This window comes from Cottoperca gobio, chromosome 12 (assembly GCF_900634415.1).
Source record: "Cottoperca gobio chromosome 12, fCotGob3.1, whole genome shotgun sequence".
NCBI lineage: Eukaryota > Metazoa > Chordata > Actinopteri > Perciformes > Bovichtidae > Cottoperca > Cottoperca gobio.
Window position 1 is genome coordinate 16,883,559 of NC_041366.1, and position 25,259 is coordinate 16,908,817.

Below are 25,259 nucleotides of genomic sequence, written 5' to 3' on the forward strand. Positions count from 1 at the left end.
TTGTATAAAGTAGCATTTTATGAAACAGTACTGCATATAAATTAAAATGACCTCCTCTTCAATAGCTGCAACAATAAATACCCAACGATGAAACGTCTCAGTATTGAATACTTAATAAATACCAGAGCCTCCAAAACAAACTATTTTTGTCAAATAAAGTGATTTTTAATTCAGATTCTGAGATTCAGGAAAGGGACAAGGTAACTGTAGGTACAATGACGATTATGATTTAAAAATAAATAGAAAATAATGGCAATTACAATGTGTTACAAAATATGTGGAATAGTTTACATATTAAAAAACTTTTTTTTTCTAGCAAATTTGCAGTTAAATAGCCCATAATTTCCAAATATAACATTATTGGTTGCTCAATTGACAAAGAACATTATTTCTTGTTGCCTTGTTGGACCACAAAGGGTAAAATCATTCATAGAAAAAAGCGTCAGCTTTAAAAAGTGGTAATAAGAATAATGTCTTCCTCTGCATTACTTAATGTCAGCTGACTGTTTTCTGTCATACATGCATTAGTATGACCTTTTTACAATTGCTTTATAATTTTCTAACATACAGTATGTATACAGTGCCAACAATGATCCATTATCCAACTAAATAACATTAAAATTACCATGATTAACAATTCATTTGATACACACACGTTCTCTAATGAAAACAGCTGATTATACAGTACACAAACCCGTGTCATGATGGGTTATACATGTCAAACGATTTTAAAACATACTAGTAGCTTTCAAATGGCAGAAAATGCCACGACACACGGCTGTACTCATTTACAGTATGCTTGAAAAACCCTTCGAAAGAGGGTGAAACCAAACCGAGGGAAAGATGGGAGCTTTCATATATTTCACAGTGCTGAAGGATGTCAGAGATACAATGAACATCAGCGCGCTCCTAAACTTCATGTATTAAAAAATGTCTATTTTACATTTGGGCCCTGCCTTCATAGGCTGGGCTTTGTTTTGTCCCTAGGTGAGGAGGTCACTGGGATCTTTTCTTTTACTCCGGACTGATCAAAGAAAGAAAACAAAGAAAGTGACCACTGCCCTTATCTTACATCATTATGTATTAAAGATTAAGTCTGGTGATATTCAACATCTTTCTTGTCAATAAATCCTAAAGCCAATAGTACATGTATCGACTAACAAGTATTATATGTGTGTGTGTGTGTGTGAAAACCTGATGCATCTTCTTCCTCCGTGCCACAGAGCTCTATTGTCAAACTATTAAAAACCTGCAATGAGCCACACTGTTGCACCAAATGTGGATTTGTCCGCCACTGAAAATAGTCCCCAACAAATGTTATTTTTTTAATTTTAAAACACTATATATATATATATATATATTTGTATTTTGACCAAATTCTGTTGTGTTTAACGTGCAATGACAAATCTTAAGCTTTACGTCTTCAGTAGGAACCAATGGCGCCACAGACAGGAAGTCCTTAAATACTGAGAGACGGAATAACAAATTGTTGGTGTTGGTCTTTTCGTGGAAGTATTTGACAATAAGTAAAATATAGAATATCAAAAGCTTTAAGCTTTAATGCAGTGGTTCCCAAACTGGGAGGATGGGGGTTACGGTGGTTCAAAATATATCGAGAAAGGATCTTACAACTCTGGAAACTTAACAGAATGATAAAGATTTTATATTTTTTATATATTTTATATAAACAGTTCCGGCGGTTGCGCTACAAAGTAATCTACCAGTAAAATGCGTGTGTGCAAAAAAGGGCGCCCCCCCCGACAGAAAAAGTTTGGGAACCACTGTTACCTCCCTATAAACACATCCCAGCTTCAGTTATCCTCCACTTCCAAGTAATAAAATCTATAAATTAAATACTGTATATTTAAATCCTTCACCCTGTGATTTGTGCTATAGTTTAAAATGCTGGTCTGCAGAGTCAGTGCCTACAGTATGTACTGTTATATTCTTCATGATAGACAGTGTTCACATGTCAAGCGTGTTCCCTCCTGTTGCTTTATACCGCTCTGAATGAATTTACAGCAGGACACTTCAAAAAAAGACAAAAAGATACACAAAAACGCAACTCATGTACACTCGCACACACATACACACTCACGCATTTATGCACACGCACACGCACATGCACACACACACACACACACTAGAAGTCGGTGCCCGCAGAGACGGGGGAGCAACCAATGAGGGCCGGGCTACAGCAAACAGAGAAGCGGAGGCTGGAAGATGACTGAAGGTGGTCAGTTGTTCTCGAACAGAGACAGCAGGTCATCACTGCTGTTGTTGGGAAGGTCGGGGGGGCCCAGGTAGGACAGCAGCTCGTCCGGGTTGGTCAGCTCAGGAAGAAGCTGAACGACAAATAAAAAAAAGTAGTTACATTACATCTGTGACCTGTTGCAAAAATACTCTAGAGCAGGGGTTCCTAAACTTTCTGTGGCCAAGGCACACCAAAGACCAAGCCAAAACCTCAAGGCACACCTGAGTTCATATCCGGGCAAAATCCCCTCTATAACACATCGTATCACTGTTATCACTCTGTGAACATTTATTTATTTAGTCCTTGTAAGAAGCTATTCTCCTTCACACTAGCAGAGAGCCTTTGATGTGTCACACTCTAATGTTTCCCACCATGCGCAAATGGCTAAAACGGCTTCGCTTTGACAGATTTCCTTTTTTTGTTTAATGATTGTTTTATTTATATTTAGGCCAAAGCATATAAGACCTGTTGTTTCTATATTGTGAAATAAGTATGTAGGACAAAGTACCGATAAAGTACAGTGTTTCCCTGCGCTGCGCCCCCCCCCCCCCCCCTATATTCAAGTTGTTTTGTTTTTTATATTCACAACTCACTTTTCACATTGAACAGGTGCTCTTTTATTAAATAAACTAAACGCTTATGTTAAAAGTTATTTATCTAATTTATGTGCACGTTTCAGTTGCTTTGCGTATTTACATTCTCTCCTCTGCTCTGCTTCGCGAAGGGCGGAGCGCCGCTTCCGAACCCACACACACACGCGTGTGCACACACCTACAGTCAGAGACAGAGCAGAGGAAAGGTAAGGAGAGAACATAAAAAATCTGCGCCACGCACGGACCTCATCCAGCCCAGGCAGCACCCCCCCCCCCCCCCCCCCCTCCCCAGAGCAGTAAACCTAGGGGAAACACTGAAGTAAATTACAAACCTTGTGTACAGTTAAATGCAATAGGCCTAATTGTTTCAAAATCCCACGGCACACCGTTTGGGAACCGCTGGGAGCCAACTTGGGAGTTAAAAAAAAGGTATTTGCTGAGTGTGAAGAATAAAATGCAAACTCTTCCTTACATGGAAGTATATAAAGTGCAACTCTCAAGCGATCACATGTTTAGTCACATGTATGCTCAGTGCAGAATAGCCAATCAGAGGCAAGGATTTACTCTACATCCACCCCCCCACTGTAAAACAAAACCTTCACATGTTGTTAGTTTTTCTGCAAAAATAAATGCGATTTAAAAAAAACGTTTCAATCGTTTCTTGTTTTCCGCAACAATAAAACATGTGGAAAATACAAAATAGGGATGAAATTAAAAAGGAAACGAAACGTCTAATTGTCATTTTCTTCTACAGATTAAACATTTAACATTAATGAGTGATTTTTAGGAGGTGATTTTTAGGAGAGGCTGTTTTGTTTAACCTTTGGACAGAGCAAGGCTAGCAGCTTCCCCCTGTTTCCAGTCTTTATGCTAAGCTAACCAGCTGCTGGCTGTAGCTTTATATTTATCCTAAGGTGAGATCAATCTTCTCATCTAAATCTTAGCAAAAGCAAAACAACGTAAAAGTATTTTTCAGTTGTAAGAAGTCAGGAGCTTAAAAATCTAGCAAGAAGTCCTGGTTTAGGAGTGAGTTATGAAACTTGTACTTTAGTGAGGACGTGTGGTTGACCCCGTCTCTCTTAAGACATGGTCTAATTATGAATATTATTTTATTTATTAAACATCTCTGCCTACACAACACATGTAGCAAGCAGGTAGTCTATTCACAAGCTGATAGTTGTTATATTTATATTGTTAATGTTTATTAACCATAAAGGTAATTTTAGTATTTCATCTCCTTCATTCAGCATTGGTCAACATTTCTCCTCTTCGTTTCTTCGCCATTTTCCCTTCTGCTTAAGTAACTTAAGGCTTTTAAAAGTCCTTCTTCCTAGTCCTAACAGTGTTTCACCTTAGAAGCGCTCTTATGAAAAACCTGTATCTTTACTGTAAGGGGAAACTCTTAGCATGGCGTAGTAAAACTTAGATAATTAGCTCTTCTTCTTGAGCTTGCCAGCAGCAGTAAAAACTAAAGTCCCAAATTTCCCTTTTAGCAGTTTAATAAAGTTTATAAATATGGGCCCTGCACTTACAGAGAAATGAGGCTACAGTCAAGTCTGTAAAAGTTACAGTGTGTGCTCTTAACTGAGCAGAACAGGTTGGTCCACTCACGTCTAGTGCATGATCGGCCCCCTCTCCCCCAGGTCCTCCGGGGCCTCCCAGAACGTAGCCGCCGTCGCTCTGCAGCCGGGAATTCTGGGCATTGATGTTCCGCTGCGGCAGTGGACTGCCGCCGTCACCGAGACTCTGATTACCATGAACACTTGAACTGTGCTGCTGGAGAATGTTATGGGCGTGTTCGATTCGTCCAGAATGAGGCGTCTGACAATAAGAAACCAGGGAGAGACACAAAAACAAGGAAAATCTTTATTTTATGGTAATGAAAACAGGATGAAGGTGTCCGACAAACAGAATTCACAGTGGACAAACAAAATGTCTTCGGTGTAAATCTCTTTTCTTAAGAGCCAGAGCACCAGAAGTGTGTGACAGTAGAGGAGGACGGACACTTTGACAGCCGAGCAGCTGCCTGCGACAGGTGGTATGTGGCGTAGAAGCTCGGTATGTGAGCAAATATATTCTCCATCAAGCCTATGCTGTCTACTACAGGTTCAGTTAAAGGCTCTTAACTGAACTCACGAGCCAGAAGGACGAGACAGTCAGTGTTGGTGACAGCAGCACACTGTTAGCTCCTTTCACACAAACACTTCCAGGTACTGAAAGTTCCTGCATTCCTGCAACATGTCAAGAATCGTGAAGGAACATTAAGTGTTTAATTACCATCAGATTAACATAAAGGTGCACGTCTGAAGGGGCCATGTTGGCTTCTGCAGGATGGTGATAAATAGCTTTAATGTGACTTTAAATAGTTGTTGATTTAAAGGATACGGCTGCAAACAGAATGAAAAGACCAAAACCAACAATGTGTTCGTCCGTCTTTCAATACTTTCTGACTTCCTGTCTGTGGTTCTCCAAGCACATTGGTTCTTAATGAATATGTAAATCATTAAAAATCACAAATATATAGTTTCATGTTTTAAAAAAAAGGCAAAATAATTCCCATAAACAGCTGTTCATTGTAGTTTGTACCAAGCAAACAGGAGGAAAGAGCATTTGTTGGAGACTATTTTTAGCGGTGGATTAATCTACATTTGGTGCGAGAGAGTATTTGGGGCAGCAGGAGGGTGTGTGTGGGATCGAGTCAAAATAACTGATGCGTTTTTAATTTCTTTTGGACAACAATGGAGCCCTTAAGTAGTATTATTATTATAGCAGTATTTTGTATTTGTAAATTTGGTATTTATTGACAATAAGAAAAATATAGAAGACTTATTCTTTTATCTCTACTGGTTGAAAAGCAACGCACTACATCACATCCAGGCCTCGGTTACATAACAGATACCTCCAACGTCGGGTCTGCATGTGAGGCAAGCTAAGAGCCTTCTGGCTGTGCTCTATTCATACTCCGGTTGTTATTGTTGCCTACTCAACCATCAAGGATAACGCACCGAGTGAACTGTACAGAAAAGCCAATGATCCTCGTCACTGTGGACATGACTACGCTTCATGTGCGTTTGCTCATACATACGGGGGTGTTGGTGTAAAAGGTGTCTAACCTGCTCAGACTGATAGGGGAGTGGAGGGCCGGAGGAGGAGTACTCTCCGAGCGTCGGGGTGCCGGGAGTGTTGGGGAAGTCTGTGAATCCTCCCTGGCTGGAGAATCCCTGGCTCCCTACGAGACCAAAACAAACAAACAAACATCAGTTCAAGACATGGGCTGCGTTTGACTTCCTTGTTGTCTGTCATTTTGACGCAAATCTAATATTGACGACCATTTTTATTTGAATTTTTTATTGATAAAAAAGACATTTAATAGCATTTAATGTTCATTCATTCATTTCAATGTTTTAATAATGAATGTACAGAACAAACCCGTCGATTATGCATTAATAAGGGCATGAAGAGAGAAGCTGAAATGAGGCCGTGCTGTCACTTCTCAGAGACAACACACGAAGCAGCTGAAGGAAGCGGACGCCACTAGAAACAGGCCGATATGAACAACGCAATCTTACAACGTTAGACTCTGAACGTCGATCGTGCAATCACTCGCTTCACTGCGCTCCTTCTGTACCAGTGGTGCACGGTGTCAGTGGGAATTACTCAGAGTAGCTTGCGCTCAGTGTTCGGCCTTCAGATGTTTCCATCTTTGTTGAAAAAGTCATTCAATGACGGTAAATATTCCCTTAATGCGATCTCTGCAAATATAAACAGGTCAGTGTAGACTATAGTTTCCTCTTATAATATTGCATATTAGTGAGCAGCGCAGTGTGGACAGAAAGAGCTTCCAGCTGTGGAGTATAAGAGACGTATACAGGGGGAGGGGAACACTGAGGTTGTACTCGCTGCTCTTTGCTCTGCTGCTTGAAATGTGGTTCTGGGTCACCTCCCATCTAAGAGCAGATGATCTGACTGCACTGAACTAGAAAGTGTGATTGTGATAGATTACACACAGTATATAATGTACGAGTCAAAAGTACATCCATACATGCAGGTGTATGGTGTATGGTACATACATACATACCATAATGCATTTATTGAATGTTTATACGTACACTAATCAGTTCCGTTGGCGGGGCGCACTGCTAATGTTTATATAACTGCTAAATATGGGGACTTAAAGTAAAGTGTTGCCCAATAAAAAAAAAAATTATTATTAGTATATTATTGGTTATTATTACTAAGAAGCGGATTGAGAATTAAGTAAGTTACCAAAATAAAAGTCTGAACAATTGCCAACGACTAACAATTAATAAACTGTTTACAATATACTTGTATGTTTTGAAAAATGCTGTACAAATAAGTAATTATCTTCATTATTATTACCATCATCATCATCATCAGTACGACATATAACAGACACTGTAACAGCTGACGGTGTAACAGCTGACGGTGTAACATCGACAGCTGCAGTATTCTCTTGTTCATTATCTCCATGATTTTAAATGCCTCTCATTTTAGTCACTTTGCTTTAGACAAGATGTATTTGTAGCATCTAACGTCATATTAAACTATTCCCTCTTTATTTCTGTCACACAGTACAGCTCTACTGTAATTGGCGGCTTATTAATCATTTCTAGTTTCGGGTCCCCTAATACGACAACTGGCCCGGCTACATTTCATCGTCTGATGATCACCGTGTCAGTTTTAGGGGCGTTAATTATGCTGATGATCAAATGTCAGAAACATTTGAAACAGGTGCCATTCATCAGGTGTGTGCAGTTAAGAGAGTTTGGTTATTAACAAGTAATGTAAAGAACAAATGAAGATGTTTACATACACAGGGGACATTGTTCTGTCATTGTTCTGCCATCTTCTCTCTTGACTCTACCTGGCCTGTTGTAGTCGGGGGTGTTCCTGCCCCCTGCAGTCAGGCTGTGGTAGGGGGACGATGCCGGGCCGAGGGCGGCGATCATCTCCATCACATTGGGCAGGACCATGTGACTCGGGCTGACTGTTCTGCAACGCTTCAGGACCGGACCGTCCGGCTCCTCCTTTATCTGCAGATCTGGTTTGACAGGCACCGGCCTCCAACCACACACCGGGTCTATGGTGATCTCCTCATAGTCAGAACTGAGGGACGAGGACATGGATGGGGGTTTTTTTAAGTTACTGGACAAACCTACAAATTATTTATAGAGACTCCGTGATCTCTGTAACCGTCTGTGTGTGCGACGTTAAACCATCATGCAAGCACACGTGTGTCAATTTGGCCGATCAACTGACAAGCGGTTTTGAAATCAGCGGCTGATTGATCATCTCTAATTATTTACATGAAATCCACAAAGAAACACTTACTTCTGGATGTAGACAAGAATCCCGAGCATGTACTGGTCCACCTCCAGTCCTTCTAGCAAAGCGGTTTTACTGTGAACAAGAGGAACGATGGTTACATTTCACACTGAGATGATCGGATTCTACAAAAGGTGCAATGGGGGCGCTGATACAGAACATACTTGCACACAGGACATCTCCAGGTCCCTCTTTCACAATTAAGCTGCAAATAAGACTCCAGGTCGAAACACTACAAAATAAAAGACATCAGTGTGAGAGAAGGAATTTGCATGTAAAGTGTATGTATACGTTTGTTTGTGCGTGTGCGTCCCCCACCTGTATGTGTCTGCAGTCGTGACCTCTTGCTGGCAGCTGGATTCGTCTGAACGTGATCGGGCATTTGAGCGAAACTTTGATTGCCGTCTGCTCTACGCCGTCCTCTCCGTTCAGACCTGGGGTCCCGGGGATAGTACCGCTACTGAAATTTCTCTTTACTGAAAAGAAGAAAAGACATCATTTAAAAAAAAAAAAAGCGTGAAAAACATTAAGATTTTAGTTGTACAGGGAGAAAAACCACACACACACACACACACACACACACACACACACACACACACACACACACACACACACACTTTTAAATGAAAGAGCGCTGGATTTGAACTCACTCTTAGTGATGCAGTGCTCGGCCGGCAGGAGTCTCTTTTTCATCAAACCCTGCAGGACAGACCTGACAGACGGCCGGTGGACCAACTGCAACACAAACAGGTGGGACTGGAAAGACACAAGAGAGGTAAAGGTGTGTTCAAAATGGGATTTGTAGGACATATGAATGTGTTTGATTGTGAGGTGTCATTTCAAGGCTACTTACACAACAGCAGGCGGTGACTGTGATCTGCACTGTGTTACGTCCCGGTTGACACACTGGCTTTAGGTACAGGGGCTTGTGGGAGGTTTTGTTGTCCCCTCTTTCGATGCACAAAGGAGTTGCATTGACACTCACCTGAAAGAGTAAAAACAGGACTTAATTGAACGAGAAGTACACTTATTTGATGCTTTTTAGCCGCATTTTTAAGACAAAAACCCATGAACTTTTAACACACCGCAGTAACTGATATCCTTAAAAACATATTATATAATGAGAATTAATAACTAGAACAACATTGAAGTTTAACATTCAACAATAGCATCCATATGGGAGGAAATCTCTTATCACGTGGTGATGAAAACTAGGAAAAGAAAGCCCCAAATAACCATTATTACCCTTTAAGATTTGAACAATAAAGTGTAAAGAAAAGCCAAAGATGCTTACTTGTACAGACGCAGGCCAGTTAGTGTTCATTTGTCTATCCTCGTGATGGTAACACTTAAACTGCAACTCCAGGTCGGGTCTGCAGGGGGCGACACAACACAACGATCAGGGAGAGACTGGGTGGGGTTATCAAACATTCCTCATTTGTTTTTTCTTCATGTGGCGTCTTAGAAATCACTCAGGGAGAGAAGCTGAGCTCTGAATTCAAACTGAAGCCACATATGTTGCAACAACATGTTTATCCTTTATTCACAATTATTTTCCTGCGTCCATCATGATTCATCAGAGCAGAAGACTCGTCTGGAGTTATTTAAAATTAAACCCCTTCAGATTTTTCTTTCAAGAGGTTCCAAAACATGGACATTAACAGATATTTAAACAAGAAATAACCGTCATCCACACAAAAACTACCAGAAATGTACTAAATTTGAATTATTATGCATGGAGTATTACATTATATACATATACGTACATGTATATAATATTTTCTCTCCTTTTTTTGACCATGTTTTGTGTCTCAGACACAGACACACAGGATAAATACAACTAAACAAACAAACAAAGGAGATGCGTTATTGGAAAGTGTTCCTACCTCAACATGAGGGTTTTGTAGACGGAGTCTCTCAGCTGGAAGGCGTGGTTACTGACGGCCAGGTTGTGCTCCAGCCTGAACGGCTCCAACACGACGCCGTCTCGTACCGGGAACGTCAGACGCAGGTCGTCGCTCGGGTTACCTTGATTGGAAAAGCAGAGGCGGCTTTTAGGGTGTTTATAACCTCGGGTACTTTCCCGGGGAAGAAACTTTTGAAAAATGTGCATCATTTCAATAGAAAGCACCAGGGACTACTTTTAGCTCCTGTACAATAGTTACAGGAAGGTAGAGAGTGTCAGGTAGTCGGAGAGAAAGCTTTATCTGCTCAATCGTTTTATCATCGTGTCGTACAAAAAGCAGAAATAAATAACCATAAACACTCAGCACATAATCTACTTTGGAGACTCTCTGGTGTTTTTCTCTTTCATTACATTCACTCAACAGTAAATACAAAGATCAACATTGCAACCATTTCCTGGTGTGTGTGTGTGTGTGTGTGTGTGTGTGTGTGAAAATGGGTTGTCGTTTATTTTATCTGCCATTGTTTAAGTGTGCCTTCTTCACGGCTCTTCCAATGTGGCAGACAGGAATGTGTAGAGGTTAGAGTTTAGTTCCTTTTGAATGCGGAAACTATTTGGTCAAAACGAGGATACTCACAGAAACAACGTAATGCAGGTAATTGGGCAACACATTTTCATGCACTGTAGTAACCTGGTAAATCTGGAAATACATGCAGCAGGTCGATAATAAGACCCCGACCTTATTATTATTATTATTTTCCTCACAGCACGTTCAGAGATTTAATTAGGCCTCTGGAGGAACTTCGTGTTAGTTTCAGTTTAGCCTGTACTATGGATGGAATTATTAAAATCATAAGACGCATTGCTACGTGTCTCCTTTAATCCATACGCTCTATTTTTACTTCCCCTTCCTGCAGCCTACAACGCTAATAAGAAACCTGGTTTACATGATGATGATTTAAGAAATCAGCTTTCTGAAGAAGATGGCATGCAGACTTACTTATCGCAAGGGATGACCAAGTATCTTCTTTGCTTTCTGATTTGAGTTCACTGCAGAGTCGAGTCTCACCTGTAGAGACCTGCTGGGTGTTGATGTTGGGTTTGATGTCCGGTGGGAGGTAGGGGGGTTTCGTGTCCTGGCCCGGGGACAGATAGGGAGGTATGGACGTCCCGGGTGTCATCGGAGGCGTGGGATTCCCTCCCATTGGTGAGCTGGGATATCCGGGCATCACTCCACCCCGACCTGGCTGAGAGACGAAGATGAGGACGAGTGTTTAGAACAAAAGCATCTCATTAAAAGCCGCCATCATACAGTATCTCTGTTATACTCAGTCCTTCAATGGGACCGAGTTGAGAGCATACACGACTTACCCCGTTGACCGCAGCCTGTGTGAAGGCATTGTATCCTCCTGCTCCTCCAGATGGCAAGCTGCCCTGACCATTGAATGGCTCCGACTGCAGAACACAAGACATGAAACATGACTCTTAGCTAATGATCCATCTATCTGGACCCCCGATCAGTTCAAGAGTGTAGAAAGAATAAGATCCATGTGATCAAACATCAGCAAATCAAGTGGAAAATAATTCATTCTGGATTAATCTGCTCAGAAAACAAAAAGGCCTGTCACAGTCTCCTAGAGGACATCTTCAAATGTCTTGTTTTGTCTGAGGAAGTCAAAAAATAACAAATAATAATAATAATAATAATAGTTTGTGACTTTTTGTTACTGTCCTGCCTGGGAAATCTGAATCCTTAGCGAACGTTTACAGTGACGCATTTTTAAAAGTAACTAGTAATTTATATAAGACTTTTCAAAACAAATCTTAACAACAGATTTTAGGGAATTGTTGCTGAACATTTTTGCTTATGTAAATATGTTAGTTATGTACATATGTTCTTTAATATCGATGTTGACGAACATCAATCAGGCTCTAACTCGTGAAGGAAGCGGATTACCTTATAATACTGTGGAGGATTGGGCTGACCGGCTCCAGGGGGGAACTGTGCCGGGTTGTGTGATCCAGAAGTGTACTGCCCCATGAGAGGCATCCGACTGGAGGGGTAAGAGGGTGAGGGGGCACATCGCTGCTGTGGACCAGGGGGGTACTGCAGAGGCTGGGTGGGGTACCCTGACATCCCACCAGAGCCGTACTGCTGCACTGGAAAGCCCTGGGGGAAAGAACAGAGTTTGTTTCTTTGAGTACACTGTTGAAGGAGCGGGTAAAAACACACAAGCTCACACATCACACCTGTGTTACAACACCATAACACACTGAGGGGCAAATTCACTAAAGAATTGCGAGGCTTTTGGCGCCACTTAACCCGCATAAATAATACAAAAACAAACCGTGTAATTCTCAAAGCACCCACAAAAGGATGAAAACCTAACTGCGCTGCCAATATAGCATATTACTGCTCCGGGTCCATTTGCATGAATTTAAATGAGTTAATATACACAAGTTTAGGGCAAAATTGGCCTTTTTCTATGCAAATGAGCCTCATTGAGAAGAAGATCGGCGCTAATGGCCGCACACAGTGAAATAATTAGCGTCTTCAGAGAGTTGGTGGTTACTGAAGGGCTTTCATAAGGGACGTCACACATTCAATGATATTTCTTCTTCTGACCTCTGAATGAAAAGGCCGTTTGAGCCCCTGCTGTGGACCAGGATACCCTCCGTGTTGGGGCATCTTCTGACCCTGGGAAGGGTGAGAAGGATACAGGCCTGCGGTGGAAGGTGGAGGTCCGGGCCTGGAAGAGACCATCCCTGGAGGGCCGCGAGGGCCCGCATGAGACAGGAACTGGGTGCTGTAAGAGGATGCTCCACCCATCTGGGAGGGAAAAGGAAGTATGACAGCAGGGGTAAAGACAAAGCTTACCGCGTAGTTGACACAGTGCAGAGAGTAGAGGGGGTTGGCGGAGTGTGAACAGGGCGTCAGAGAGGGGAAAACCATGAAAACACTGCAAGTGTGACTGTAAGAGACTGGATTTATGAAGCATCTCAGAAGAACTGAGAGATTTCATCTGAAAGTAGGACTAGGACTAAATACAGGCAGAAGTTACGTGACGTATTGTAGTTCTGATAGTTCTGGTTTGAATATTGGAAATATACACCACCACTGCATATATGTAAAAAATATAACACCAAAATAATAAATGGATTAAATCTTATAGGCTATAAGGATTTCACCAAAAAGAAATAATATTTTCTTTCACTGTCAAAGTCCCCATTTAGATCCAGCTCCTGTTAATGTAGTTTCTCTACAGGTGGGGGGGGGAGCTGATCCATCGCTGTAATGTCACCCAGTGTTGAGAAATACAACGTAACAATAGAAAAACATATATAACTTCGCCATTAGTAATCGTAAAAAATAAACCCAAGATTTGCATGAATGCAGCTTGGTACTTCGTGGTTTGGAAATGAATAAATCTATTTGAGGAGCTGTAGGAGCGATCGAAGCTTGATTTATTACAACAAAATTGTTTGGCGGTACTAAAGATTTTTCCCCCAAATGCTTTAAAATGGCAAGGACCTCGGTTTATGCAGAATGACTGTGTGCTGAATACTAAAGAGTGAATGCTCAGTCAATTATTTAATTATTGCCAAAACTATCTTTTAATAACAGCTCTCCTCCCACTGAAGGAGTGTGTGTGTGTGTGTGTGTGTGTGTGTGTGTCCCTCTCTCTTAAACGGGAGTCAATTGGTGAGTTAAGACAGGTGACGGTTAGGACCGACCCTCTCCTCTTGATAAATCAATCAGAACTAGTTTAGAGGGAGCGTTTTCCTCATAAATGGGCATTTAAGCATCGTCAGCATTAATAAGCATGTTGTACAGCTTTACTGGGAGCAGAGATGATGAGAATGTTTACTACTCTTTTACAGTGACTCTCATTTTGAATGCGAGTAAATATTCTGTCAAGAGAGAGCCGTGTCAAACGATGTGACGTCTCTGCTGTTACTAAGAGGCATGCGTTATGACTCTGTAAGCAGCAGAAACCGCTCCACACCGTTAACTTAAGCTTTTAACCACCGGCCCACGTAACAGAGCGGTGTGTAATTACACCGCTCGTGCAATATATACTTAATACTATTCATTACCGTTATTACAGATACAGATGTGTTTAACGTGATCAGTAACGTTTCATGTTCATGTAGGAGTGCGTTTATTGGGACAGACTTTATCTTTTAATTAAGCCATTAGATATTTTACAAAATATGGAACGTATGTAGCTGCTGCTGGTCACTCCTCTGGAGGGCTCTTAAATCATTTGGATGCTGAGAACAAGTCTCCACACGTAGGAACGTTTCTGCAACACACTAGGGCTGACCCCGTTAGTCGCCTAATTGGCCGTTAAAGAATATAAGTCGAGGAATATTTCTTCAGTCTTCTGCTGAATGACCAAGAATCTTATGAGCACACATCTGGTAAACACAAGAGTTAGAGTAGTGCTTGTGTGGAGAAACTCTCTCTATTAAATCAACTAATAGATTATTGTTAGTGGACTAAGAAGTTCTTCAGGACAGCCCTATAATCACATTTAATCTTTATTCTAAGAACTAAGAGAAACATTGTGCTGATTTCTTTTATTTAACACCAACATTTCACTCAAGTTGTGACTGGGGAGGTGACCTGAAGACATCCTGTGCAGGAATACTGGTCGCATGATGAAAAGAAAGTACCATAGTAGGTTTCAAACATCTTAATCTGCTAGAAAAGTGACATGGACAGAATGCATCTGCACTGGATCTATTTTGTTTTTTAGCCAAAAAGAGATGAATGAAAGAATTCTGGGCTGCGTTTAAAGATCCCAGGCTCCATTACAGATGGACACATTTACCTGGCCATAGTTCAGCTCCTGGTTCTGTTTCTCCTGTATTGCCGCAACAGTTGCCGTAGCAGTGGCAGTTGCTGTGGCAGCGGCGGCAGCAACAGCAGCGGCAGCAGCCTGAGTGAAGTCTGAGGGAGGACGGACACCCAGACCGGCACCTCCACTGTTACCAGAGTAACTGCAGAGAGAGGGGAAGACGGGGAGATGAGTGGGCGATGAACTAAGTGAACTGAGCGTATGAGTGTGTGTGGTTTCGTCATGTGCTTGAGTCAGAGCAGTGGGTGAGAGCAGCCACGCTGACATATGCTGATGCAAAAACCCCGCAGAAATAAAGCATAGTGCTACATGAAGATGCACACTGTTCAAGTATCAAACTCATTTGGTTTTTATAATTTCATAATCAAAGCCGGGCGTGAGAAACTACGTTCCCTACAACAACTGCTCAGCGTTAAAGGTGAATTGTGACTTCTTAGATAAATAGGTTTTAATTATGTATGTCAGCTCAGAGAAATCAATTGCAGTAAATATCTCCCGTGTTTCCAAGTTAGGACATATCCATGGAAAAGGTACTTAAACTCCCTCAGAGCTCATTTCAAGTGACAAAGACATGACACAAGTGTGCTGTGCAAACTTCTGATGTTGTGAAAACCTAATCCACGTGGACTTTCTTGATTTAATTAACATTTAATTTCACAGCACATTATATTTACATGTAGAAACGTGATTCTAGAGTCAAATTTAGCGTTGAATTCACCGCAGCGGGAAAAAAAAAAGCAGTGTACCTTCCACCGTACGCCGAGGCCGGGTTGTAAGCAGCACTGGGACGTCCGTACATGATTGGCTGACCGTAACCTTTCGAGACAGCGTCCCCATACGACTGCTGGCCCATGAACTGGGAGCCCATGCCAGGACCCATACCGGGGCTGCCACCAGGCATCATGTGACCGCCAGAGCTCTCACCCGGACCCATGGGTGCACAGAACACCTACAAGAGAAACAGAGAGAGGTGTTATTACAATAAACAGTCATATGAACCATGATAAAGTCAATCAAAGAGGGGAAGGTGTGAGAGAAACGCACAAACACGACACGTTACAGTCCTACTCACTCCTAAGACTCACTAGTTAAACTGGAACTAAACATTAAGTTCTAACCGTAGACGTAGCAGAACGTGTTCTCATTTGAGAGAGACTCACATTGCTGTTTTTCGACACCATGAAATGTAAATAATGACAAAGTGTTGTAGTTTTTCTCAACAGTTATGGTGTTTGAAATCAACACCGTACGTTTTATTTGACTAATTCCCTTAGGAAGTTTCCTGGAAAGGGAAAATAAGAAAGTCCTAGAAAGAAAAGCTCCATTCAAACCCAAATATAGACTCATGTAGGGCTGCACCTGAATGTATTCTTAGTATCGACTAATCTGTTTATCGTTTGGTCTAGAAAATGTCAGGAAATTGGTCATAAATGCCCGTTATAATTTCCTACAGGCTTGTGTTACTCGGTGTACAGTCCAAACCTGAATATATTCAGTTTACTCTTTTATAGGACAAAGAAAAGCATCAAATTCTCACATTTCAGAATCTAGAGCCAGATAATGTTCCCAGAATGTGAACGCATGTTTGTCCTTCTCTCATTATATGCTTTGCAGCAATCCTACATCCTGACGAAGACTACTTCCCAGGATAAAGAAGTCGATAAAAATGCATTTTGGGCTGCAATTCTTGTATGAAAGGTGCTATACAAATAAAGCTTATTATTATTTACTGGTACAATTATAAGTAGGACCAAATATGCATCACTCTTAGCAGTTTGGAACCATATTTAATAAGTAAAAAATGGTCTAATAAGCCAACTGAAGAGTACAAATGTGAGTGAAGAATGAGACACCATTATCAAGCAGCACACGCCTACTTACAGTGAAGCGTAGGAGTGACCTTTTAATAGCAGCTTTCAAGTGTTAATTTACTTCATAAGATCACATCAGAGAAAAACTGCCACATGGATTTATCTTTTAAATCTTCTCCATTGATAACTTTCTTTAAATAAATTCCTTGAATGTAACCTTACATAGTTTCTATTAACTTATATATTTATTGGTATGAATTCTTTCTTTCACAAAAGAGCTGACAAATAGCTTCCAAAAATAGAGTTTTGGATTGTTAATAATGACTAATAAATGACAGGAAACAGAATAGATTCCCGTCTGGTTAATATAAGTCTTATTTTTATACATAACATTTTATTTATTTTTACTGGTTTTGTAACGTTACAGCACACAGAACAGGAGGAGAAAGAAAGGAGAAAAGAAATGTCCCTGGGTGCTGAGACATGTGCTACCTGGCTGTGTGTGGGATTGGTCACGCCCCACACTGTGGTTACTACAGAGAGAGATCCTGGGTGCTGATTGGTGCCTGGTTGCCAGGAGACTGGGTCATTCAGGAAGGGGCCGTCACTGCTGCAGAAGGATATGAAGCCGAGTTACTGGGATGGTTAGGAAGGTTCAGGAGAGTGCATTCATCCAGAGAAATAACTGTACCATCTACAATGTTTCTTTATGTATTATTTCTTTATAAAAAGGGTGTTTAACACCTTATCAGGGCTCATTTGTACCGTCGCAGCACAGAGACCGTATTGTCACATGGTTGTCAATACATCATATACACCTCAGTGTGCTAACGATTAACCTGAGCATGGTTTATTCATCCGACGGTTGAGGTTAGCCCTCACTTCCTTCTTCAAAACCATTTCCTCAACTCGAAATTACCACAACAGCATCACTGTCGCACCACATTTTCTGTGTTAATAAAAATTGACTTTACCCCCGTTTTTATAATATATTTTACGACTGATTCTGAGGAAAGAATCATAAGATTGAATCAAACTACTTTGCCGTCTCTCTTGTAACAATCAGGCGCATTTCTGAGGCTGTTTGTCGTGTCAATGACTTGGCAACACTTCTCTCTCTTTCATTGCTTTCTAGGGAGAGAAATAGAGCAGTCAACAGGCTTTGTGGCTGCACTCAATTAAAAGGAGTGTTTTGGCTCGAGAAAACCTAATCAAGACACTTCCAAAAAGAAAGAACAGAGGACACTCAGCAGTCGATTGCTTTAACAGTTTGTAATTAAGGATTTAAAGCAGTGTGATGTCCATTTAGTAGTGAGCTAATTTCAATATTACTGCACAAGTATTTTACATGTTGTGGATAAATATAGTAATATAAGATGAGCCGGAGCTGCATATTTGACTTTTCTTGTTACTTTGCGTTGGTAGTAGAGTTGCACACAGTAACGCCGCCATTTTTGTCTTTTCGTCGACATTGTTGAGTTAATGTGGTTAAAATTTGCGCCACATTCGGATGGAAACTTGAAAGTCAGGTGACCCAAAAGAGAGCCTGACTTTGTGATGCGGGCCCCTGGGGTCCACAACAAACCATGACAAATACAGAGTGTCACATGGTTCACCTGAGGACACTGAGCTTCATGTCACAACAGTGTGTGTGTGTGTGTGTGTGTGTGTTTGTGGGAGTGTGTACCTTTGCGGATTGGGAGGCAGGGAAGGTTTCATGGAGTTAAGGGGGTTCATCGGATGAACGGGGGGGGGATCATTAGAGAGCCCCCACAGTCCTCAAGAGGCAGCCCTAACGGGGAGAAAGACACACACATAAAAAGACGGTTACTCAGAACTCATTTGCTGCACAGCAACAATTCATCATCACTATAGCCCACACTGTGTGCACAAAGACACAGCGCCCTCCCACTCAGAGCCACTCACTTTAATCTGTATGTGTGTGGACTGTGCACATCAAAACGTTAGCCTATCACTGGCTGCTGTAGCTCTGATACCGCTCAGAGGAGGGGGGAGGGGTGCTGGAAGCTAAATTTAGCTTGCTGATTTCAAAAGGAATTTAAGAGAACAGAGATGTGAAGAGGCAGACTCTTCTCTCAGCAGCACACCGACGTACAAATCAGTCGCTCGCTAACACACACTTGTTCTGCCGCTGAGAGGAATTCATTTTGTTCTGCGATTTGCTTCATTTAATAACACCCCTGTCCATGTTTATCTGCCACTTTCCCTCCTTCAATACCAGATGTTTTCTCTATTTTCCTACACATTACTCATGCCCACTCCATCACTGCTCCCGCTAATGATTTTCTTTATCTGACAGTTAACAACTGACATGCTAATGTCTCATTTCTTCTCCTTGATTTCCTTTTTGCACTTTTGCAAATTTGGGTCAGACACCCCACCCCACATCTCGTGTAGAAGGAGGGGAGGTGGGCGCTCCAATCACATGACCGTTATACCTGATTTCCCTCCTATCAAAAGGCATCGTCAGCCTCCAGACAGCACCTTGTAACTTCCATCACAGCTGAGCAGCTAAACCACACAAAGAGGTTGTAAGATGTCTGTCTCGATCACAGCAGCACAGACTGTACCTGCAGTGCAACGACCGAGACACGCTGTTCTCTCACACTCTCTTTGCCTCTTTTGACCTCTACTTCCTGACCTTTTCTATACCCGCAACTCTTCCTCTTAATCCAACTGCTCGCTTGTCTTGTCCTTCCCCTCTTACGTGTCAGCTACCGCCATCACACTGACAGCCAAAAACACTGGAGGCGCTCAATCAACCCTCAGCTGACCCTCTGATTTCAGCCACTACAAACGCTGTTTTGTTTGGACTGATTCCAGCTTTTTGTGCAGAAGCAGATGGAACGGATAACAGAGAAGGGGTGGTTCAAGTTTATTAACCCACATTTATTCCTAATCTCCTTTTTCAAAGAACACTAGGGCTACTATGAAACAATTGTCTGCACATTGTGTGTACCACATGCTCAGACTTCTAATTTGAAGAGGTTGCAGTCAAAATACTGATACATGCCTAAAACTCTGAATCAAATATTAAAAACAGTTGCTGAATTTTCTGTTGAGGATCTCCACAAGGGCTGGGTGTTAAAACTCAAACTGAAATATGTCTGCGGCACCGAAAATTGCCAACCGTTAAGAACCAAAAACTGATAAAGATTATAATCTTGTGTACTAATCTTTTGATCAGAAAGTGTCTGATTTATATTAAACATATACACATAGTTTGTTTAGGTAGTGTTGTTGAGTTGAGCTTAAACAGTTAGTCCATAGTCTGCTAATTGATCGTCTTTATGATCTGTTAATTGTTCCGGGTCTAGCTGCTCATGTATGCAATGTCATTTATTAGAAACCTTTAGGGAAATTTCATGAGGCATTTTTCACATCCATTGACATTGGATGGATTAAAAAATGAATCAATAAAATGATTGAAAGATTAATTGATAATGAAACTAATTGTAAGTTGCAGCCCTACTTTTATTCCTGTGAGGATCGCCAACAGAGCTGCCGGGTAACAAATCAACACTTTTGTGGTTCGGATCTGAATGCGTCCGTCGAGTATCGACAGTTGTCGTTGAACGCTTGATGAGATTTGTAATCTCGTTCACTCCTCTGTGGATCAGATGGATCACGATTCTTGATCGGTATCAACATGTTCTCGTACGGCTGCTTGTGTTTGGACAAAAACTAGCTAGGAACTTTGTTTGGTTCATTTAGGTTTCTGTAGTTCAAGGTTCAAACTATACCCTGCAGTTATAATCACCATTAACATTGCAACTAAATTAAAAGGTTCATGCTTTAATGCAACCTTTTCATCATGATCACCTAAACTTCTGCAGAACAGTAATAAAGCAGCCTTTACATAATATTATGATCATAAGACACTTAAAACCTACATTTTATAATTAAAACACACAGTTATTAACACTAATCGAAACATACTGAAGTCTCTATAGATTAGTTTAAAGCTGCTGATTACATCTGGAGACAAAATGCTATAATCAAATTCAATTAAACTAATAATCAATTCAAGTCTGGAGAAAACAGCTATTAATGTTCAAGTTGCTGCTGGAGGGGAAGAGAGGTTGGCAGCTAGTCAGGAAAGATGATTAAATACTCCCTCTGCTACTTAATCAAATAAAAGAAATAAATACACTTTACATAATTAATTAGCTGACAGTCAGACCACCATGTAAATTAAGCAAAGGCTCTTACTTCAGTGGCTCTTTTGTTATCCAGTGATGGAATGAAACTAAGTTTATATTTACATTTCAGAGGGAAATATTGTACTTTTCACTACACTACATGTATTTGATTTGTATTTGCTAGTTCATTCTCAGATTAAAATTGTGCAAACACCACTTTTGTGATTGATGTATAGCAGTCTGGAATGTCAGAAAATAGTTCAAATGAGCCGAATGAGATTTCCTCGAACGTCTTGAGCCCAAAACCCAAGTATTTTCTATACATTATGATATGAAACATATAAAAAAGGAGCAAAACCTCACACTGAGGAAGCTGGAACTGCAAAATATTTGACTGTATTCATAGTATTACACATACGAGGTGTATACGTGATTTATACTACATTATTACAGTCACACATTCCTGAAGGGGATGTCTTTAAATGTCCAAAACCCAAAGATTTTAGTATTACATGACAATTAAGACACTAAAAACATGTTTTGCTTGAAAAGTCACTTAAACAATCGAAATATTTGCTGACGAATGTTCTTTTAATCGACTAACTGATTAATCGGCTAATCAATTAACCTCTAATTTACTATTCAATATTGTGGCACACACAGAGTTTAGCGGGTAAATTGGATTAACTCGGAACAGAAAACACTATTTTCCCAGTTATTAAAAGAAGACACTTTTGGAGGATCACAACTAAAGTAAATTAGGTGCTTGATAATACCCGTTCACAAAAATGTCTGAACATTCAGAGTATTTGTCTGAATACTTAAATCAGTGACGAAGTCCACTGCCTGTTAACTAGGCTGCTGGGTGAAAACATGCTGTATAGCACACAAGCTTAACCTGGTTGAACTTGTGGCACCTGCCTTTAATAAAACACTAATTAAGAGTCGCAATGGGATCTGAGAGATTATCAGTTAATAGTCTCCTAAATACAGAGGAGCAGCAGCCAGCATGAGAGGCAAATGTCACCTTGCAACAATAAAAAGACAAGATTATTACTCCAAGGAATGAAAAACTGTCTCACAATAACAAATGGCATATACAAGCTGGGAAGAAAATATAAATAAAAAGGTCTGGAGGACCTTTTATATGTTGTTGCTGTCTATGAGCAGTGGTGTAAAGTAGTTAAGTACATTAACTCATGTACAGTAAGTTAAATTTTGATTTATTTTACTTTATACGCTTCTACGCTACATTTCGGAGGGAAATATTGTACTTTTACTCCACTAAATCTATTTTACAGGTTTAATTACTTTGCAGATTACTAATACAAAATATAATTAATAAATACATTTTGATATAGATATTATAGATTAAGATAAAAATTTAATGATCTTGGGGGCAATTGACAAGCTACCCGGTATACATAGTAATTAAAGTAGCCACACCTTTACCAGCTGATGTTCATATTAGTAGGGTAGTGAGTACTTCTTCCTTCACTGCATGTGCTGGTATTAAGGGTAATGTACAGTATGATGTGTGCTACAGGTGCCTGATTAGAGCCATCAGTATCAAGATTTGGGCTTGAAATTTAACCAAAAAGAATCAAATATACAGTGTCCAAAAAAGTAAATCAGACCAACACTAGTGCTATACTAATAAAGCCCTCATTTACTTCACTTTACTGTGACTATCTGTAGAATTACAGATAAAATAGGTGCACAAGACACGGTCCTAAAACAACAACCCTAAAAATATATGGATGCTTCAAACACCAGCAGTCTCAATCAGCATTTAAACCACCTTTTTCATCCAAGACTTCTGTGCTATTTCACATAACACTGACGCAAAACTAACTAACTGAGCCTGACTTCCAGCCAAGACAACATGTTATTGTACCCATGATACATTCAGGAAGTCATGTCCAACAGGAGGAAAAAACAGGCACTGGCTCCCTCATAAAACACATTGCAATACAACAACAACCCATGCATATTAAAACAACTGTTGTGTGGAGCATTCAGGTTGCCAAATCAGCTTGTGCAAAACGTGAAGAATTTCTTTTAGGATGTGGTCATTTATCTGTTAAAAAAAAAAAAAGAGCAGTGGAAATCATGCAAATCACCTCTACCTGCAAAATACTCCCGCGACAATAAAAACAAAACATGCTGCTCACATTTGCAGCAGTACAAAGCAGAACAAAGCATTTCAGCAGTGTGAATGCTATGGAGGAGTGCAGCACTCTCTCTATGTTATCCATCACTAAAACATTAAAATAGCAGATGTTTCGTTTCACCTACCTGAGCTCAGCTGCTTTATAAACGCAGATATGTTGCAGCTTAACGCAGAAAAAAGTACAATTGTGAAATAGCAATGATAAAAAATGTAATATTAAAAAGGTGATCGTTCAATGTTGTAGCTTCAAGTTTGAATGATCTATCTTGTTAGTGCCAGTGACTGGAAACAAGAGCTGTGGAGGGTCTTTAACACGCTGCTGCTGCTGCTGCTGCTGGCTGCGCCGCTGGCACCGTTAGCTCCTGGAGGCTACTTAGCTAAGTGTGTAACGTTAGCTTGTTTTACGTTACACCGAGCGAGTAGTTGGCTACACGGTATCGTAAGCAGTTAGCTAAAGAGCAAACCGGGATAGCTTGATAATTAATTGCTGTAAACAGAGCTTACCTTTTGCCTGCTCCAGCTGCCAGACGATGAAGAGCCGCTTGATTGTAGACGGTTAGCTACTCGGCTAACTAGCTAGCTAGTGTCGCAGTCCCTGCTAACAAGACAAGGCTGCTTGATTACCGTGTTGTCGAGCGTATTAATAATATGTTTTTCTTTTTGTTTTTACATCCCAGACTCTTGACGAGTACACTATAAATAACGCTTTAAATATTATTATGCTATTCTTATTTATTGCAAACTTCCATGCGGTGTCACCTTTAAACAGTAACTAACTATAAGCTATACGAGTCAATTAGAATAAGCTTGTTGCAGTCTGTGCTTGGGGCAGGCCACAACCTGGCAGCTCAGCAATACCTTCCTCATTGCACAATGACCCTCTATAATATATTCATGAGATCACAAGGGCTAATGTCTCCCACAGAGAAAGGCATTTTCCTGTCCCTCCTCCTACAAGTCAGGCGGCTGGCTGCCTGACTGACTGACTGCAGACCAGAGCAGCAGATCATTTTAGAGAAGAGAGAGGAGGGTGGAGGTGGTGGAGGGGAGGAGGAGGAGGAAAGAGAGGAGGGGGGGGCGAGGGGGATCATGGAGAATGACGTCACCCGTGCATGATCACGTATGTATGATCCATGCATGCAACATGATCTGTGATTACCACTCATGCACCTGCATATATGTGTCACAATACACACTCCACACACACACACACACACACATGCACATAGGTGGGTGGTGTCACTTGCAAGCCAGGCGGTGTTTCACCACCACCACTAGCAGCAGCAGCAGCAGCAGCAGGGCCAGCAGGCAGCGAGTGTTATTGGAGTCATTAAGATGGGTGTCTGCAGTATCTTGCCAGAGGGCAGTGCAGCGTGGAGAATAAAAAAAAGTCCAACCTGCCTGTGTTTTTCAGACCTCTGTTGCCCTGGAAACAGGTGCCGAGATTTCCCATTTCTTCATTTTTTTCCTCCACACTATCCATATCGCTCCCCACCACCACCACCTCTACACTCCACATTGCTGCTGCTGCTGCTGCTGCTTCCTCCCCCACGACCTGCCGCATAGTACAATCACACATATACACACACACTCACACATACACACTTTGCACACAATTTCCAATCTACTACTGCAGTCATTTCACAATGTCACAGCAGGATAGAGTGACTGACTCCTCCACCACATAGCTACACACAAAACCTGAGATACCACTGAGGCGTTGACCCTTCTTTGACTCACTGAGACAGTGCTGCAACAACCTGACCTCCAGGAGGAAATAAAAAAGGGGGGAGATGGGGATGGTTGAGGAGACAAAGAGGGAGTAAAAACAAAGCTGCCTGCACTCTTAGATTTAAGAATGTGGTTCATCTCGCTGATGGAGGTGAGGATAAATAAGGGGACAGGAGAAGTGCCATTTTCTTCTTTTCTAAAACTTGATTATGCTCACGGGAGTGTTATAGAGTTCAGGCAGATGGTTCACCATATTGCACACACACCCATTTCATAACTCTGGGTGTTATTTTTTGAATATTCATAATATTCAAGACAGGAAGGCATACATGCTGCCACCAGGAGAGATACATTTACACGGGGCATGTCTCCTCACTTTCAGGCCTTTTTAAGTCATCCTTGTGTTTCTGAAGTGTT

At 41.1% G+C, this 25,259-nt stretch overlaps 1 protein-coding gene across 8 annotated transcripts; it reads right to left on the minus strand.

Moving 5' to 3' along the window:
* On the minus strand, nucleotides 1-24,104 carry zmiz2 (zinc finger, MIZ-type containing 2). 8 transcript variants are annotated; one of them, XM_029444494.1, is made up of 20 exons: nucleotides 23,616-24,104; nucleotides 18,463-18,567; nucleotides 17,268-17,382; nucleotides 15,711-15,913; nucleotides 14,938-15,106; nucleotides 12,726-12,929; nucleotides 12,057-12,269; nucleotides 11,471-11,554; nucleotides 11,169-11,346; nucleotides 10,080-10,221; nucleotides 9,488-9,566; nucleotides 9,047-9,178; nucleotides 8,844-8,949; nucleotides 8,512-8,669; nucleotides 8,358-8,425; nucleotides 8,200-8,268; nucleotides 7,733-7,974; nucleotides 5,961-6,076; nucleotides 4,459-4,668; nucleotides 1-2,345 (listed from the first exon to the last, which is right to left on the minus strand). In XM_029444494.1, the coding sequence occupies exons 2-20, from the start codon at nucleotides 18,510-18,512 to the stop codon at nucleotides 2,238-2,240; spliced, it is 2,646 nt and encodes an 881-aa protein (XP_029300354.1). In that variant the 5' UTR covers nucleotides 18,513-18,567; nucleotides 23,616-24,104; the 3' UTR covers nucleotides 1-2,237. The 8 variants fall into 8 exon arrangements, with proteins under 8 accessions (XP_029300354.1, XP_029300352.1, XP_029300349.1 ...); XM_029444492.1 differs by having other exon boundaries at nucleotides 7,682-7,974; XM_029444489.1 differs by having other exon boundaries at nucleotides 7,682-7,974; nucleotides 11,100-11,346.
* Nucleotides 24,105-25,259: the final 1,155 nt, after the last annotated feature.